Source organism: Asterias amurensis, chromosome 4 (genome assembly GCF_032118995.1).
Source record: "Asterias amurensis chromosome 4, ASM3211899v1".
NCBI lineage: Eukaryota > Metazoa > Echinodermata > Asteroidea > Forcipulatida > Asteriidae > Asterias > Asterias amurensis.
In genome coordinates this window covers 18,360,771-18,377,464 of record NC_092651.1, presented here as the reverse complement: position 1 = coordinate 18,377,464, position 16,694 = coordinate 18,360,771, and the positions used below count along the sequence as shown (strand labels likewise).

General features: G+C 38.4%; 1 protein-coding gene across 1 annotated transcript; it reads right to left on the bottom strand.

Moving 5' to 3' along the window:
* Positions 1–2,802: 2,802 nt before the first annotated feature.
* LOC139936579 (microfibril-associated glycoprotein 4-like) lies at positions 2,803–11,914 on the bottom strand. The gene is made up of 5 exons (XM_071931421.1): positions 11,782–11,914; positions 6,138–6,404; positions 5,441–5,610; positions 4,001–4,280; positions 2,803–3,065 (listed from the first exon to the last, which is right to left on the bottom strand). The coding sequence occupies exons 1-5, from the start codon at positions 11,831–11,833 to the stop codon at positions 2,803–2,805; spliced, it is 1,032 nt and encodes a 343-aa protein (XP_071787522.1). The 5' UTR covers positions 11,834–11,914.
* Between the last annotated feature and the right edge of the window lie 4,780 nt (positions 11,915–16,694).

Sequence of the window (16,694 nt, the reverse complement as noted above, 5' to 3'; positions counted from 1 at the left end):
TTTCAAATCAAGGTTTTTGATTTCGCTAAAGGCAACGGTGGGCACTAGGCCTATTGCTAATTACTCAAAATAATTGGTGTATCTCAACATATGCATAAAATAACAAGCCTGTGGAAATTTGATCTCAATCGGTCGTCAAAGTTGCGAGATATTAATGAAAGAAAAACATAGGTGTCGCACCATGGTCACACGAAGTAGTATTTCAGATGCTTGATTTCGAGACCTAAAATTCTAAATCCGAGGGCTCGAAATCAAAATCGTGGAAAATGACTTCTTTCTCGAAAACTACGTCGCTGCAGAGGGAGCTGTTTCTCACAATGTTTTATACTATCAACCTCTCCCCATTACTCGTAACCAAGAAAGGTTTTTGTGATACAAAATTATTTTGAGTAACATACCAATAGTGCAACTGAATTGATCTTTGATACCCTTACAATTTTCACAGAAACTGCACACTGCACTTTATTATACATATAGTTTAATTCAAAGATGAGGCTCATAAACTGTTTTTTTTTACATAGATGTTTTTTTTAACATGAACATCCTTGATGTTACTAGGCAACCAATTTCATAAAGCTGTTTAGCAGAAAATTCTGCTTAACAAATTTCTTGGCTGAACAAAACATGACCGGGGCATCGGTTGCAGCAATGGTGACTGTTTGGTGTTTGGCTGGTAACCTATTTTTTTGCTAAGCAACTGTTTTTGAGCTTAGCAAGGTTTTGTGTTTGCAGGCTTTATGAAATTTGGCCACGTAGAGTCTTGTCTACCTGGAACTACCCTGGAATGGTCAATGTCACTTTTCTGTGACAAAGTCAACACTAAAAACTCGATGTTTAGATTCAATGACGTCATCATTAATGTCAAATTCCTTCGAAAAAAAACGTGAAATATTAATAACAATCACACACAGAAATTAAACATTTATAAGTTAATACGATATTAGAAAATATAAATAAGCTGTTGCAAACTGCTTAAACCAACCAAAACGATCAGTTGCGATATGAATGCAAAACATAGAAAATGGCCAGACGTATCGACCAAAACAGAGTCTTTCTCGAAGGCTAAAAAATTTGATACTATTAATATTTGATATAATTATTGTATATACAACAGTGACAAATGTGGTGCAATTAAATTGCATTTCATGTTTTTATTATAGATATATACGTTCGTACATGCGTGCCCCTTTAAAGCGCGTTTATTCTATGTGAATCATTCGCAGTGCCGGGTCCCGTGGGGTCTGACCCATTTCTGTGTCATTGTGATCCAGACATAGGTCAAATTAACGCAGAACCCCGTTAAAATCTCATTAAAAGAAACACTTTCATAGTTAGCCTGACCCAGAAGTGGTCAGCCCGGGTCACTGGGACACGGCAACCGGATCAATTCTGTCCGGGAATCAATAACATATTTCCTTTTAAACCAATATTATTTAAAGGCAGTGGACACTCAATCATTATCACCACAAAACCTTTCTTGATTACAAGTAATGGGGATATGTTGATGGTATAAAACATTGTGAGAAACAGCTTCCTCTGAAGTGACGTAGTTTTCGAGAAAGAAGTAATTTTCCACGAGTTTGATTTCGAGACCTCAGATTTAGAATTTGAGGTCTCGAAATCAAGCATCTGAAAGCACACTCAGTGTGACAAGGGTGTTTTTTCTTTCATTATTATCTCGAAAATTCGACGACCGATTGAGCTCAAATGTTCACAGGTTTGTTATTTTATGCATATGTTGAGATACACTAACTGTGAAGACTAATCTTTGACAATTACCAATAGTGTCCACTGTCTTTAACACATCAAAACGAAATCCAAATGCTACATCATATATATATGTGCAAACTCAGAGAGCTTCTTACATAGCAAGGATAGTCAATTTACTACATTAAAAATTTACAAGATTTTAAGTTAAAGTTATCAATGCTTAAACGCATTACTGGTGAACTGACGGCATCTAAAACTAAATTTCGGTTTGCGATTTTCAAGATGTTTGGAAAAAAAAGTAAGCACAATCGAATTTGTTTTGCAAAAACTTAGCACATCGTGAACTTTAAGATCAAGTATTGGCCAAAATCTAAAAGGCCCATATTCTATAGCTCAAATTTTGAAGGCTTTTTGTTCTATTTCCTTCATCACTGCCTGTACATGGCCTTAGATTGCACCACAGAATATCTAGAGTGCAAACAATTTCGGGCCCCTTAAGCGGGCCCCGGATTCCACGCCGTATAGGCTTTGCGCTGTGTGCTCGCATGCTCTATCTTTGACAAAAATTTTCCCCTAAAATTTTGGTCTCAATCCACTAAAAAATTGTGTGTCCCCCCCCCCCTTGTGCCCCCCCCTAAAAAATTACCCTAATTGCGCCGCTGCATGTAGATAAGCGTATAGGATTTGACTGCGAATTTCATATGAAATGGACGCGAGGTCAAAGGTGATTCTGGACTCTAGGCTCAACGCAGATCTCTGGCGAATGCACGAGCCTCAAAGTGTGACGTCAGAATGTATCTGAATATCAGACCATTACTTCAAGTTTATCTATCAAAGTGTCACAATTTTAATCAAATTAAATAATTAAAATTGTGCTCATATAAGTTTTTACTCTAAATATCGAATTACTCTTAATTTGCTCGCAATTATTTGTTGAAACAATTAAACTTATATGTAATGATATTGTCCTAAACAATAACACAATAATTTTTGGCCGTAACAAAGCAGGCTTAAAGATTGACTCGTGGCGTCGTATAGAGGGCCAGTGGAGTATTCAACTCAAATTTACAATAAGTTAAATTCAAGACATTCTTAACAATCTTCCAAACATCTTATCTTCATTTCAGTTGCTTTAAGGGATACGTCGCTATAACCATTCCACGGTGTCCAGTATATGCCCAAGTAGCCTGCTATATTTGGGGTGTCAGAGTACACGCCATTTAGATTACTCGGTGTGTACGAGTCCGAGCAATGAGAAAACCACCAACCGCCACTCAGCAACTCGGCACAATTTAAGTCACCGTCGTCGTGGTCGTGGTCAAACGTTGAGAACTGTTTCGATTCCAAACCGTTACCTTCAGAAGAAAGTTAAAGAAACATTTTTTGTTCAGATTGGGGGAGTCTGGACGGGACACAATGCTATTATAGGCCTTTACTTCTCGGGGAAATGTGCGTTGCTCCTTTGTGTACACAACTTTAGAATTGGCAGTCTCCAAGGGTTTGAGTAACTTTGAAAATGTTTACAAAATGATGTGAGTTCATCGTGATTCAGAGTGATATACTGACAAGTTTCGTTATCAAATAATTTCTTTCTTATTCAGTCCATGACATGTCTAGTTTAAAAGAGAGAATTGGCCTAAAAGATATGGGTATAGGCCTATCTAAGAAGCGTTGATATTCAATCAAAAAGGAAATTGAGTTTTACCTTTTGACCGACGCAAACATTTATTCTTGGAATGTACATTGTTCTTATTATTCCATGGCACAGTATTAAAAGTTTTGCTCTGAAAGACTGTTAGATTATTAACATTTGTATACACCGTTTTAAACGGGAGGTTAGAGACCTTTTTCTCTTAACTTGCATAAAGACCCTATCTTTGGGGAATTGGGAGCATAATAACACTGAATTTGACACTTATAAGGAAACAAGAATCCGATATGACAGGAGATTCTGTCCTCCTGAGATTCTACCCCCCCCCCATTCGGCGAACTGTGTACAAACTATACTTCTGATAGCGCCCTCTTTTGAAATATCCTCCTTCAGCCCACGTTTATTTCACATAAGGGGGACAGAATCTCCGGCGGACAGATACCCTGATGATTCACCGGAGATTCTGTCCCCCCTAGGGCGAACTGTGTACGAACTATACTTCTGATAGCGCCCTCTTTTGAAACATCCTCATTCAGCCCACGTTTATTTCCCATTTTTTTAAGGAGGGGGGGGGGGGGCACAGAATCTACGGCGGACGGTTATCGCTGGGACACCGGCAATCGGTGCGGTTTGCCTTACCGGCGCTGACGGTGTTTTCTGGGGTGTCAGCAGAACTAGGGTTTATCTCATAGTTATCCTCATTGCTTTTGACGCTGAAATCACTGTATCGAGCTTGAGCAACAGAGCCGTCGAATGCAGTCAGAGTCACCAACAGTTCATACTTCGGACTCTGGGACGTTATCTGATGGAGCTTCTCGTTCCCCAGCCATGACTCTCCATTTAGGTCTCCAAAACCATTTTGGTAATCGGCCCAGTTCTTGTTAAAGTCTACAGATCCATCGAAGCGTTTTTGAATCACCTATAAGAACGTGGAAACGAAGAAATTTCACTATTCAGTTCATTCATGGCAGGGAATTCTAAATATTTATTTAGGCATAAAAATGATATGCTTTTCTAGTGTAACCCTTTTTTTGACCTGGTGCAAGGACGATTTTAAGTCACTTGATACTTTGATCGGCAATTAATGTTTTCCATATTATTTTTGCTACTGTAAGCATGAGGAATTAAAGAAGGCATCATCGAGTCATTGAAAACAGAAGTAACGGCACGTTTCTTCATCTTTGGATCAATATTATCGTTACCGCTTTCACGAAGAGGCAATTAATTAACCCGTGCAGCAACTGGTTCATGTTTTGAGTAAATTTTTGAGTCAAACTATTTTTGAAATCATAGTTTTGAAGACTGTTTACCAATTAAATTTTGACTGTTTATAGACACTGGAAAGTGGACACCTTTGGTAATTGTCAAAGGACCAGTCTTTTCACTTGGTGTATCTCAACAATATGCACAAAATAACAAACTTGTGAAAATTTGAACTCAATTGGTCATGAAGTTACTTCACAGGGAGCCGTTTCTCACAATGTTTTATACTATCAACAGCTCTCCATTGCTCGTTACCAAGTAAGTTTTTATGCTAACAGTTACTTTGAGTAATCACCAATAGTGTCAAGTGCCTTTAACATCCATGAAAGTATAGATCGTCAATCATGATGCGATTTGTTTGAAGTTTAATAACATGAGATAACTGCTTATAAAGTACGTTAAAACTATACGCGCACTATACGTGTACAAACTGCGAAAACGAAATTCCTTTCCCCTGGAATTTCCAACCCAGAGAACTCGAGTTTGGCACCGTACCCGCGCTATGCATTCCAATGTAAAAGAAATGGCAAGAGTCATGTAAATTTTGTGATATTGTCCCTGTATACTATCACGAAACTTTACAGTTGTATGACTTGATATTTGTGAGAAATGTTGATGTCAATGATAACATCAAAACATTTTGTACAAACACCGAATACTAAAATGCGTGATTTTAGATGAAGTTTAAAAAAAAACACTACAAAATTAATTATTGTCCGTGATGTCCAAGCCGAGTTTCCGGACAAGAGAGTGTTATCAAAGAAGAGGTGCATCCCCTAAGAAATATCAAAATAACACAAATCGAGAAACACTTACAATGTACCCCTTTTCTGTTGTCATATCGCAATATGCATCGAATTCGACCCCGTACGGTTCAATGGTGTATACTCCGCTGGTTGTCTGACGGTTATTAAAAGCATCCTGGCAGTCTGTATACACTACCGGTGCTAGAGTTTCCCTGGTAGTTGGCAAATCGGATGTCTCCACTATATAAAAAGAATAAAAAAGAACACCATGGTTTGTGTGAGGAACAAACTCGCTCGAGCATTTTAGATAATTACTTTTGTTGATCTATTTTCAAAGCGAATGCAAGTCTATTTGTGTGCATCCTGGTTGACTAAAGGTTGACTATTTTGACTCGAACCCAGGCGGGTCAACCATTGGTTGACGACTCAGTGGTCAACCATTTGGAACCAGCCCCAGTTCTTCTGTCGTCCCGAGCCTGTTCCATAAAGCGCATAAGGGAACCAGAGACACCACTACAGCAAACATGTGGAAAGCATGCAATGGAGTGTTCCCGATGGTTGATTAGACTTTCAAATGACTCGTTGAGTGAGTGCGTCACGTACGCATGGTCAGTGGTCAATCTAGGTTCGCCCTCAAACTTGCTCCTAGTGGCGTAGTTTATGTGTTGAAAGTCAATGATTTCAGAAAAAAAACCTCATAAAAAACATTAACTTTGATTTTTTCGAGTTTTGTCTTTCTCTCTTATTATCGCATGACGTATTCTTACCCTTAGAAGTTGACATTTGCGTTGATTCTCTTCGCGTGCTTTCTTCTGGGCATCCTTGTGTTTTACGGAGTCCCTCAGCGTCCATTGGTAAGTTGTCGATGTAGACGGGTTTGTCATTTCTGGGCGGCGCATAGGAGTTGTGTCCACCCAGCTTGAGTTCAGTGCAGGAGCACGGATCACCAGGCGGGAGAACGAACCGAACTTTGCCGCCAAAAGATTCATCTGGTTCCGTGCCCAGAACACACATACGAGCTGAAACCCAAGTCACTGCAACCAATGAAAGTTTACGCCTTTGAAAATAATTTGCTCACTTGGTATTATGCATTGACGTCATCTAGTAGACATCTTAAGGGCCTTGTCACACGAGGCAACTTTTGCAGGCAACTTGAAGGCAACCAACTGCAGTGCATATACTACTTGACCACTTTGGTAGCACACGGGTCAATTTTCAAACATTGTCTTACGATCCACAAGAGAAATAGGTGAACATTCAAATGTGAATGCCTTTTCTTCATGGAGATTGCCTGGAACTGGTTGCCCGTAAATTGCCTCATGTGACATGGCCCTTAGAGGTAAAACGATGACGAAACACGCGCGGCGCACATGTTTGGCCACTCATCAGCCTTTTGACCACTAGGTGAGGGTGCCCTACTTATTATGACATTGATATCTGAAATAAAAAGCCGCTTCCCAGGTGTTTTTTTTTTTGAGGGGGGGGGGGGGGGGGGACACATGGACACAATGGAATTAAATGCGACAGCGCCACGTTCCGTTCTTGCGCAGAGGGGTTTCTGAGGGGGATGTGTGGCTCACTGATAAGTTGAAAGAAAATAATTTGTTTAAACTCATTTGGCGCGATTTGATACATTTTTTTTAGTACAGTAGTATTTGACTGAAAATTTTCGACTAGATTCAAATGGATATATTTTCCTGAAAGGGCAATATCTTATAAAGTTATAGTCTCTACAAAGATTCGGAGAAATTGTTGCTATACACTGTAGCTTTATGTCATGTGAAATGATTCCATGGACTATCTAACAACCATTAGATTTTACCACTCATTTTGTCATTCATTATCACTAACATAACGTGCTGGAACATACAAATATGAATAATAATAATTAAGTAAGTATTGTGTATCACGTTAATTAAGCGATTGGTGATTGGTGGTCACTTTTCTACCCCTCCCCAATCTCTCCGCAATCCAATAACGCGCCTTTGTTTTAAAGGATACAAAGCGCCAAGTATTTATTACTGCAATGCGAGTGTGGGACGAAGTTTGAATAACGAAGCAATGGTTTACAAGGTGCTGTGGCGCAATATCCTATCAATCCAGCCAGGAACACCGGGGTGAACCCTTCTCTTTTCGATAAGTGCACTGGGTTTCTTTATTTATGTGCGTTACACGACACACGGGACCAACGGTTTTACGTCCCATGCGAAGGACGAAGCAATGGTTAAGTGTCTTGCTTTGGTCACAATAATGGTCACGAGCGGAACTCGAACACACTCTCTTTGAACTCGGTGCTCTTAACAGCTCGGCCACTGCACTTTCACTGGAGTATAAAACAAGGGCCATATCGGAAGACATTAAACGTGATTAAAACAATCGAGGGTGATAGGCTTACTTATAATGTCCAGGGTTTATGTGGAGGATGCTCCAGAGTTGTTACCCCAAACGGACTTTGAAATATTTTCAAACTGCAGTCGCCCAGAGTCCTTGTGCTGAAACTCAGCGTTCAAGTACATCAAGATGGCAAATGATTACGCTAAAGCCACTCGGCGTATAATACACGTTGGAGGGTCGCCCTGCATTGTAATGGTCTATATAGGAACTGTACCACATTGTGGTTTGTCAGATCGTCGGCCATTTATTTTCGGCTTTGACGTCAACATTTCAATGGTTTAAGGTTGATTTGAAACCTTTATTTAAGTGAACAATATACGTTGAGTTAAAGGAGGGGAAGACAGAAATTGGTTGAAAAAAGGCAAGAAAGTGCCATGAATCTGACTATTTCCCCCGTCTGCTGATCATGCCTGCTGGGTTTACAATCCCGGCCATATCTCGTGATGGACCCCCGCACCACTACGGCCCGTGCCTGCCCCCTTTCAATGTTGGCTCTGGCAGACCTATCACGGCAACTCGTTATTATCCAAACTGAGGCTGGACGAAATAATAGTCCGGTGCCATGTTTGCGCAATGATGTTAACTTTCATTACTGTTATGGAAACAGGGAACATGACCAAGATGGTGACAACGTGATAAAGGTCGATTGCGTGGTCTGCGCTGCCATCAATATTGAGAGGGGGGGGGGGGGGGAGAGCGATTTTTCAGGTTCAGGTTCGAGTTTATTTTCCATACCATTTGTACATGTACAATGTAAGGGAAAATTAATTACAACTTAATAACAGTATGGGCAGGTCGCAGACAGTAAGCCTGTTTATAATGATCTCCAAGCTTTTTGGCCGGGATCGTAGCTCGGTGACGATCAATGTTTCCATATTGTAAACAGTGATAATTAAATACCAGTAAATAATTTATAGTTATTAATAATTTCTGAAAAAATATTTAACGACTTTATTTTCTGTGTGCCGGATCAGGCATGTTGTTTTCTTCCACGTGGGTTAGCTTTTAGGCAGGCATGCTGTGGCGTGCAGAAAGTGACATGCAGTTTCGCAAAGAGATTTATAAGGTTAGACGTTTTTTGTGCCTCCAAACCACATATGTTTTCCGATATGTATTTACCCCCAAATACAGGCAAGTTTACAATTAAAGGCACATCGGTCGAGTTGGTCTTTGGTAAAACCCATCTAAAAGCGTGAAATAACTACCACTCTTTTTAAAGAGCTATTTGAGGGATCACTCGGAATATTAAGAGTGGTGTTTTCACTTTTTTACATTTAGAGAGCGGAAATGTCCCATTGTCGCCTCAATGATTGACACCTATGTTCCCAGTTTGTATCGTAAACTATAGATGTAATCCCAGGCTACATGGAATATGCTAATGCCTTCAGACTGGCACCCCGAACTGAGATCTTGAGACCGCCATACCTCAGTAAACTGGAGAACGTAACAAAACTTACCCCCACCATCTGTAAGGCAGTGGTTGGTCAGGGCATGCCTTTGTTATGTAGCGGCCCCAACCTATGGAACAACCTGCCTCCAGAAATCCGCCAGTCTGACTCAATCATGCTATTCAAAAAACTGTTGAAGACCAATTTGTTCAGAGCCCATTTGTTTGTTTATTGTTATTTCTCTATTGTTCAGCGCCTTGATCTAGTGTCTATGTGCGCTTTCTAAGAACTTTGTATCTGTAAGGTTGCTCTCTGTGCCAATTTTATTTTGGTTTTTCAGGGTTTTTAGTACATTCTTTGGTTTTTATTTTAAATTGTTAATGTTATCCCTTCCTCTTATCACTGCGGTGTTTTATTGTGGGTGCAGTTTTTTGTTTTCAATAGTCTGGTTTTGCTTGTGTTTTAATTTTTTCTTGTGTGTGATTTTTAAATGTTTCAGTGCAATCACCTTTATATATTTTATAATTATATTTTTATCGTTGGCAGGGGTCTGGTTTTACATATCTTTTGATGACAGTTTTTATACTTTTGTTTTAACCTTGACATCCCCTGTACAACTTGTAACTATTGTGTATGTCTAAAGATTTAAAGTAAAATAAATACATAAATAAAAATTATTATTTCTATTATTATTAGTTGGTAGAGCGCCTGCAAATTAATCCGGAGGTTCAAATCCCGCTAGTCAGTTTACCTGTCTTTATTTGATTGTGGTGTTTTATTTGATGAATATTTTGTGATAAGACCCAAAGGAAATTGTATTCAAAATAAATCATGCTTATAGGATAGGTCGTTAAAGACACTGGAAACTATTGGTAACTGTCAAAGACCAGTCTTCTCACTTGGTGTATCTCAACTACGCATAAAATAACAAACCTGCAAAAATGTGAGCTCAATTGATCGTCGAAGTTGGGAGATAATAATAAAAGAAAAACACCTTGTCACACAAAGTTGGGTGCTTTCAGATGCTTGATTTCGAGACCTCAAATTCTAAATCTGAGGTCCCGAAATCAAATTCGCAGAAAATTACATCTTCTCGAAAACTACGTCACTTCAGAGGGAGCCGTTTCTCACAATGTTTCATACTATCAACCTCTCCCCATTACTCGTTAAAAAGTAAGGTTTTATGCTAATAATTATTTTGAGTAAGAGTAATTGCCAATAGTGTCCACTGCCTTTGAAGCCATTATACACTTTCGGAACAGAAAAAAAGTTAACAGATTTACAAATAATAGGGTTTACAGAAGGTAATGGTAAAATACTTCTCTTGAAATATAGGCTTTCTCAGTCAAAATCGGCAAATGAGCAGCCAATTTCGTTTTCAGACGCACGAATTAAAGCTATTTTGCCTCTCCGGTTTTTACTGCGTTTCAAATTCAGAATTCGGTCATTCAATTTCGTTTTGAGGCATTCAAGTTCCTAGCACACTCATTCTTTTTCATGACACACAATCATCATTCAATTTAGCAAAGCTGGTTCGACTAAAAAATTTTGCTGATTTAATCATTTTCAATTTCGTAAAGAGGCAATCAATTTCGCTCACCGAGGATTCAAATAAGTACGACTTTAAAGAAATACGAATAAACAGATAAACTGTATAAGGCAAACCGTATCGTACCTTCACAGGTTCAAGATGGAATGCTCCCTTCAAAAAGGCGAAGTCGAGTTGAACACTACAATCAATCTTTCGAAAAATGGAAACTTATTTTCTTTATTTTATGTTTCCAGTAGACTTTACCTTGGGCCCCACAAGGGTTGCTTTCTTCTTTATGTTTTTCGGGAGACCTTCAATGGTTAACTGACCAAGACCTGACATTAATTTGAATGTGTTTGAATGTTTTTTTAAGTTAAAAAAAAATGTTTTTCCAGTTGTTGTTTTTTGTAAATATTCACCAACCATCTGTTGGCGTGCCAAAACATTAACCGCATGCCTTTAACATTCGTATAAGGAAACAACAAGTTAACAAGCGTTTTTAAGACTGCACAAATATCAGAATTGACTGCCTCAAAATGAAATTGAGTGACTAAACACACGCCTCAAAAACACTCCTGCGAATTTGAACGCAGCTTCGATGACTTGTTAAATTGAATGATTATTTTGTTAAATCGAATGACGTAAAAGTAGATTTGACTAGTCTTTAAATGAAATCGAATGACCATTTTTTAGTAGCATTCGATTTCGTGCGAACTAGAATAGGCTGGTGGTTAAATTGGCTGCTCATTTTCCGAAATTGACCGAGAAAACCTATATTATTCCATGAAATGCTTTGCTTTTTGAGAAAACATTAAAACAATATCAATTCTCGATATCGAGAATTACGGATTTATTGACACGGCGAAACGTGCGGAAACAAGGGTGGATTTTCCCGTTATTTTCTCCCGACTCCACCGATGACCGGTTGAGCCTAAATTTTCACAGGGTCGTTATTTTATATATAAGTTGTGATACACGAAGTGTGGGCCTTTGAACAACACTGCTTACCGAAAGTGTCCATGCTCGGAGCTAAAAAGAAGAAGAAAAAAGTAGAAGTAGAAGAAAAGAACAGTATAGTTTACCAACACGAAAGCCTACCTGTCACAAAGCAACCTGCAACGATGACGTTCCACATCCAGCCGACTCCCATGTTTCACCGAAACCGATAAAGGCAACAATTGTTGATCAATCCCAATTAGACAACTATAATCTCCATCACACGAGAATAACAAATGGTGATCGGGTGAGATGACATAAACTAGGCAGTCTAAACTAGACACAGAAGCCGAGATACCGAAATTGCGAGTGAGTTGAATTAGAGAGATAGACCCAAAGGTGTAAATTATCGAGTTAATATAAGTACGCAGTTGTAATATCGGTGAACCGAAGCTTCAGTTCGATTGGTTGTCCACAGTGACGTACACGTGCCCACATTAAAGGCACCGGACACCTTTGGTAATTGTCAAAGACCAGTATTTTCACTTGGTGTATCCCGACATGCTAAAATAACAAACCAGTGAAAATTTGGGCTAATTTTTTTATCATCGAATTTGCGAGAGAATAAGAATGAAAACATCCTCGTTGCCCTTTGTGCTTTCAGATGCCCAAATAAAAGAATTCAGCTAAAGGTTTTTTGTGAGTGAGATTTTAAAAAATGTTCTCAAAAACTACGCCTATAATACTTCAGAGGGAGCCGTTTCTCACAATGTTTTATATATACTATCAACAGCTCGCCAATGCTCGTTACCAAGTGTGTTTTTATGCTAACAATTATTTCGAGTAATTACCAATAGTGTCCACTGCCTTAAACCCATCATAAGTCCATATGCCGAAATCATGCATGTAAGTTCAACTATAGCTTCTGCATAATATGAAATTATACACAGTTGCAATTATACCGTTTTGTACGAAAGCCTCAATTTGATTGGACGACAAAAGTGTGACGTGTCGGATACAAAGTAACCGTACACGCGGCTTCTTTCAAACGTACCAATTTGAGATATTTGCCTTTTAAATAATTGACCAAGATACCACTTGAAGTAATATAATTTGCTGCACCGGCGTCCTTGAAGGAACGGAGATACACTCAATACAAGAAACGTTGCTACAACAACAACACGCCACAGTTAGGCCTACGGCCGGTGGAACTGATCAATTTATTTTTTATTTTTTATTTAATAAACAATAATTGGCTCTTATAGTAGCGCTTTATCACACCCTATTGTAGTCTTGGGTGGCACCACGTTCTTTTTGTTAAAGGAACACGTTGCCTTGGATCGGTCGAGTTGGTCTTTGAAAAGCGTTTGTAACCGTTTGTTATCAAATTGATATGGTTAGAAAGATGTGTAAAAGTAGAATACAATGATCCACACAAACATGCCTCAAAATTGCGTGGTTTTCGTTTTACCTCGTCGACTAACACGGTCGGCCATTTATGGGAGTCAAAAAGTTCTACTTTTAAAACATCTTTCCAACCATATACATTTCATAACAAGCGGTTTCAAACGCTTTTTTTTATAGACCAACTCGTCCGATCCAAGGCAACGTGTTCCTTTAACTTCTTGCCGATATACGGCACACGAATTACTGGTGAAGAGATATCTGTATCACAAAAACAAACAATATCCAAACTGTTTCGATCCAGATGTGCAGACTTGCACAGTCCTTCCAAGTCAGCATCCCAAAACTGACGATGTATAGCGCCCAGTCTACCGATGCCTAATAGTAATACACAAACAGTGTCACCAATCAAGACTAACTCCTTTGGCGTCTCAAAGTGCTCAGTTTCCTATAACCATGTGGTCAGGGCAGAAAGCCACAAACATCAAATACCACCCTTTTGGTAAAATGTCATAACCGTGTTAATTGCCATCAAATAATTATGCAAGTTTGGTATTAAAATCATGAGAGTTGCATGCTCAAATCAAGTCTTTTGTCAATTTATATATATATATTTTTAAAGCCATTGGACACTTTCGGTGAACGTTTTGTCCAAAGGCCCACACTTCGTGTATCACAACTTATATATAAAATAACAAACCTGTGAAAATTTAGGCTCAATTTGTCATCGGAGTCGGGAGAAAATAACGGGGAAACCCACCCTTGTTTCCGCACGTTTCGCCGTGTCATGACATGTGTTTACTCTATTCCGTAATTCTCGTTGTCCGTAATTAACGTTTTCTCAAAAAGTAAAGCATTTTATGGAATAATATTTCAAGGGAAGTCTTTCACCATTACCTTCTGTAAACCCTGTAAGTTATTTGTAAATCTGTGAACTTTTATTGTTTGTTCTGTTCCGAAAGTGTATAATGGCTTTAAAGTAGGTCATCGTGACCTTTAATTTTCTATCGTGACCGTTGACCCAACTTTTGTAATAAAAAGATCATCACAAAAAACAAAGACATGAAAATGACTTAATACAAACACGTATTCCTCTGTCAGAATCCACTAAGAAATATTGGAGTATTCACAATTTAATGACTGTTTTTTTGTACAGCGAGGTTACAACTAGTAAAGTTACAGACTTTCCATTAGTAACTACTAACATAACTACCTGTTATGTTTCGATTGTTACTAAGATTATTCGTGATTGGGAATTTCTCATGTTGAGTTTTTTTTTATATATAAATATTATTTTTACACTACCGCTTAATGGAAAAACACGGAGTATGCCTATCTCTTGAGCGTGATCGTGTCAACAAAAATAACAATGGCGTCCAAGGAATTGGTATTACTTTCATGAGTATCTTCCACTTCACTTCAATTTATTGATTCTCTCACAGCGAAACCATTAAAGGCACTGGACAATTTTGATAATTACTCAAAATAATATTGTAATATAAGTTAAACTTACTTGGTATCAAGCAATGGAGAGCTATTGATAGTATAAAACATTGTGAGAAACGGCTCCCTCTGAAGTTACATAGTTTTTGAGAAAGATGTACCATTTTCTCACTCAAATAATACGAGACAAGTTCCGGCCTGAAGCCTTTCATTTTTAGGCATTTAAAAGCACACACGTATTTTGTTTGCAACAAGGGTGGTTTCATTCCGTTATTTTATCGCAACTTTGACGACCAAAGAGCCCAATTTAATGTTTAAAGGTTTGTTATTTTATGCATTATGCTGAGATACATGAGTGAGAATACTTTTCTTTGACCAAAGGTGTCCAGTGCCTTTAAATATGCACTTAAAGGAACACGTTGCCTTGGATCGGTTGAGTTGGTCTTTGAAAATCGTTCTGTAACCGTTTGTTGTAAAATGTATATGGTTAGAAAGATATTGTAAAAGTAGAATACAATGATCTACACGAATACGCCTCGAAATTGTGTGGTTTTCTTTTTACCCTGTCGACTAACACGGTCGGCCATTTATGGGAGTCAAAATTTTGACTCCCATAAATGGCCGACCGTGATAGTTCGCGACGTAAAAGGAAAACCGTGCAGTTTCGAGTGATACTTGTGTGGATCATTATATTCTACTTTTAAAACATCTTTCTAACCATATGCATTTCATAACAAACGGTTTCAAACGCTTTTAATAGACCAACTCGTCCGATCCAAGGCAACGTGTTCCTTTAACCTATAGGTCTATTCTGTCAAAAAAATAGAAAAAACATCTAGGTAATTTAATTTAATAATTGATAATATACCTCTGATAATGAGAATGTAGGCCTATACGAGTCTGAAATTATAATTATGTTGTAGGCCTATAATTATATTATGGAAATATTAAAGTTGCAGCTTCGCTATTACAATAATTATTTGTTTCAAATCCAATATGGAAAGGTTGTATGATCAAAATGTGAGACAGCATGGGAGGTTAGGGGGGGGGGGATCGGTTCTGTCAATATTATTATAAATTTAATATGCTTTGTTGAAGGCCTAAGCTCCTTTTTTATTTTATTATTTATTTTCCTTTAGCTTTTTTAATATGTAATTGTTGCTTTTGGGAAGTATTTTCAGCATCAGAACCTCTCGCACACAAACATTATACTTTTTATTGGCTTGATTAAAAGAAAACACCCATGGTGAATGTCAACATGACGTCCAAGGCTGGTGAGTTCAATGGTGATACCACGGACCTCTAGACTTGATCGATTCTCTATTATCAATGAAACCAGGACACCAGCATGGACGGTTTAGTGTTTAAAGTCGTAGTATTTCGAGAAAATAAGCTGTTGCAAGTTGCTCTCAAACTCAAACCAAATTAATTGTGCCTATAATGCAAACATGACGGTTATTGACAAGCAGTTCCCTACATGCAGAGTCCTTCTCGAAGGTTAAATGGTGTGGCCCTATTCCTTAATAAATAGCGATGCATTATTTCAGATTCGACTGAAATTACAAGACGATCGAAATTATTTTTTTTAATTTTTTTTTCCGAAATAGGGAAATTTGCGTTTTTACCACTTTCTTTCTCATCTAGGCAAGGCCTTTAGGCCTAAACATTTGATGCGGTTCCTATAATCGTTGTTTGTAAGTTTCATTATTTTTTGTTATATGATTCGTAATTAGTACTTGCACATTATTTATAACGGTAATAGCTATAGGCCCTTTATATGTTACACTTCCAGTTGAGTCCTCGTCGCTGGTAGCGGCATACAAATTCACAGGGTGTGGATTAGGACTACTTTGTGTGGATACCAGCCGATAACGCCTATACCAAATTAAAATGTGTAACACAGCGACAAAGATCTATATAGGTCTATACCATGGGGTGTCGTGACGAGTGGTTAAGAGAATCGAATTCAAGCAGTGGCCATGGCTATTGTCATGAGGGTGTGGGTTCAAATCCCGGTCATGGCACCGTACCACTAGTGACTGTGTTGTTGGGCTAAGACTCTTAACTGTAGGCCTCACATTATGCTTCTCTTCATCCAGGGTATATAGAGTACTCTCTAATGTAAAGTCAGGAGAGTAAAAAACACCACTCTTTACATTTCGGGTTAATTGTCCCTCAATATTATATATGGCTCTTTAAAAAGAGGGATGGCTAGAGGGGTTTCACTC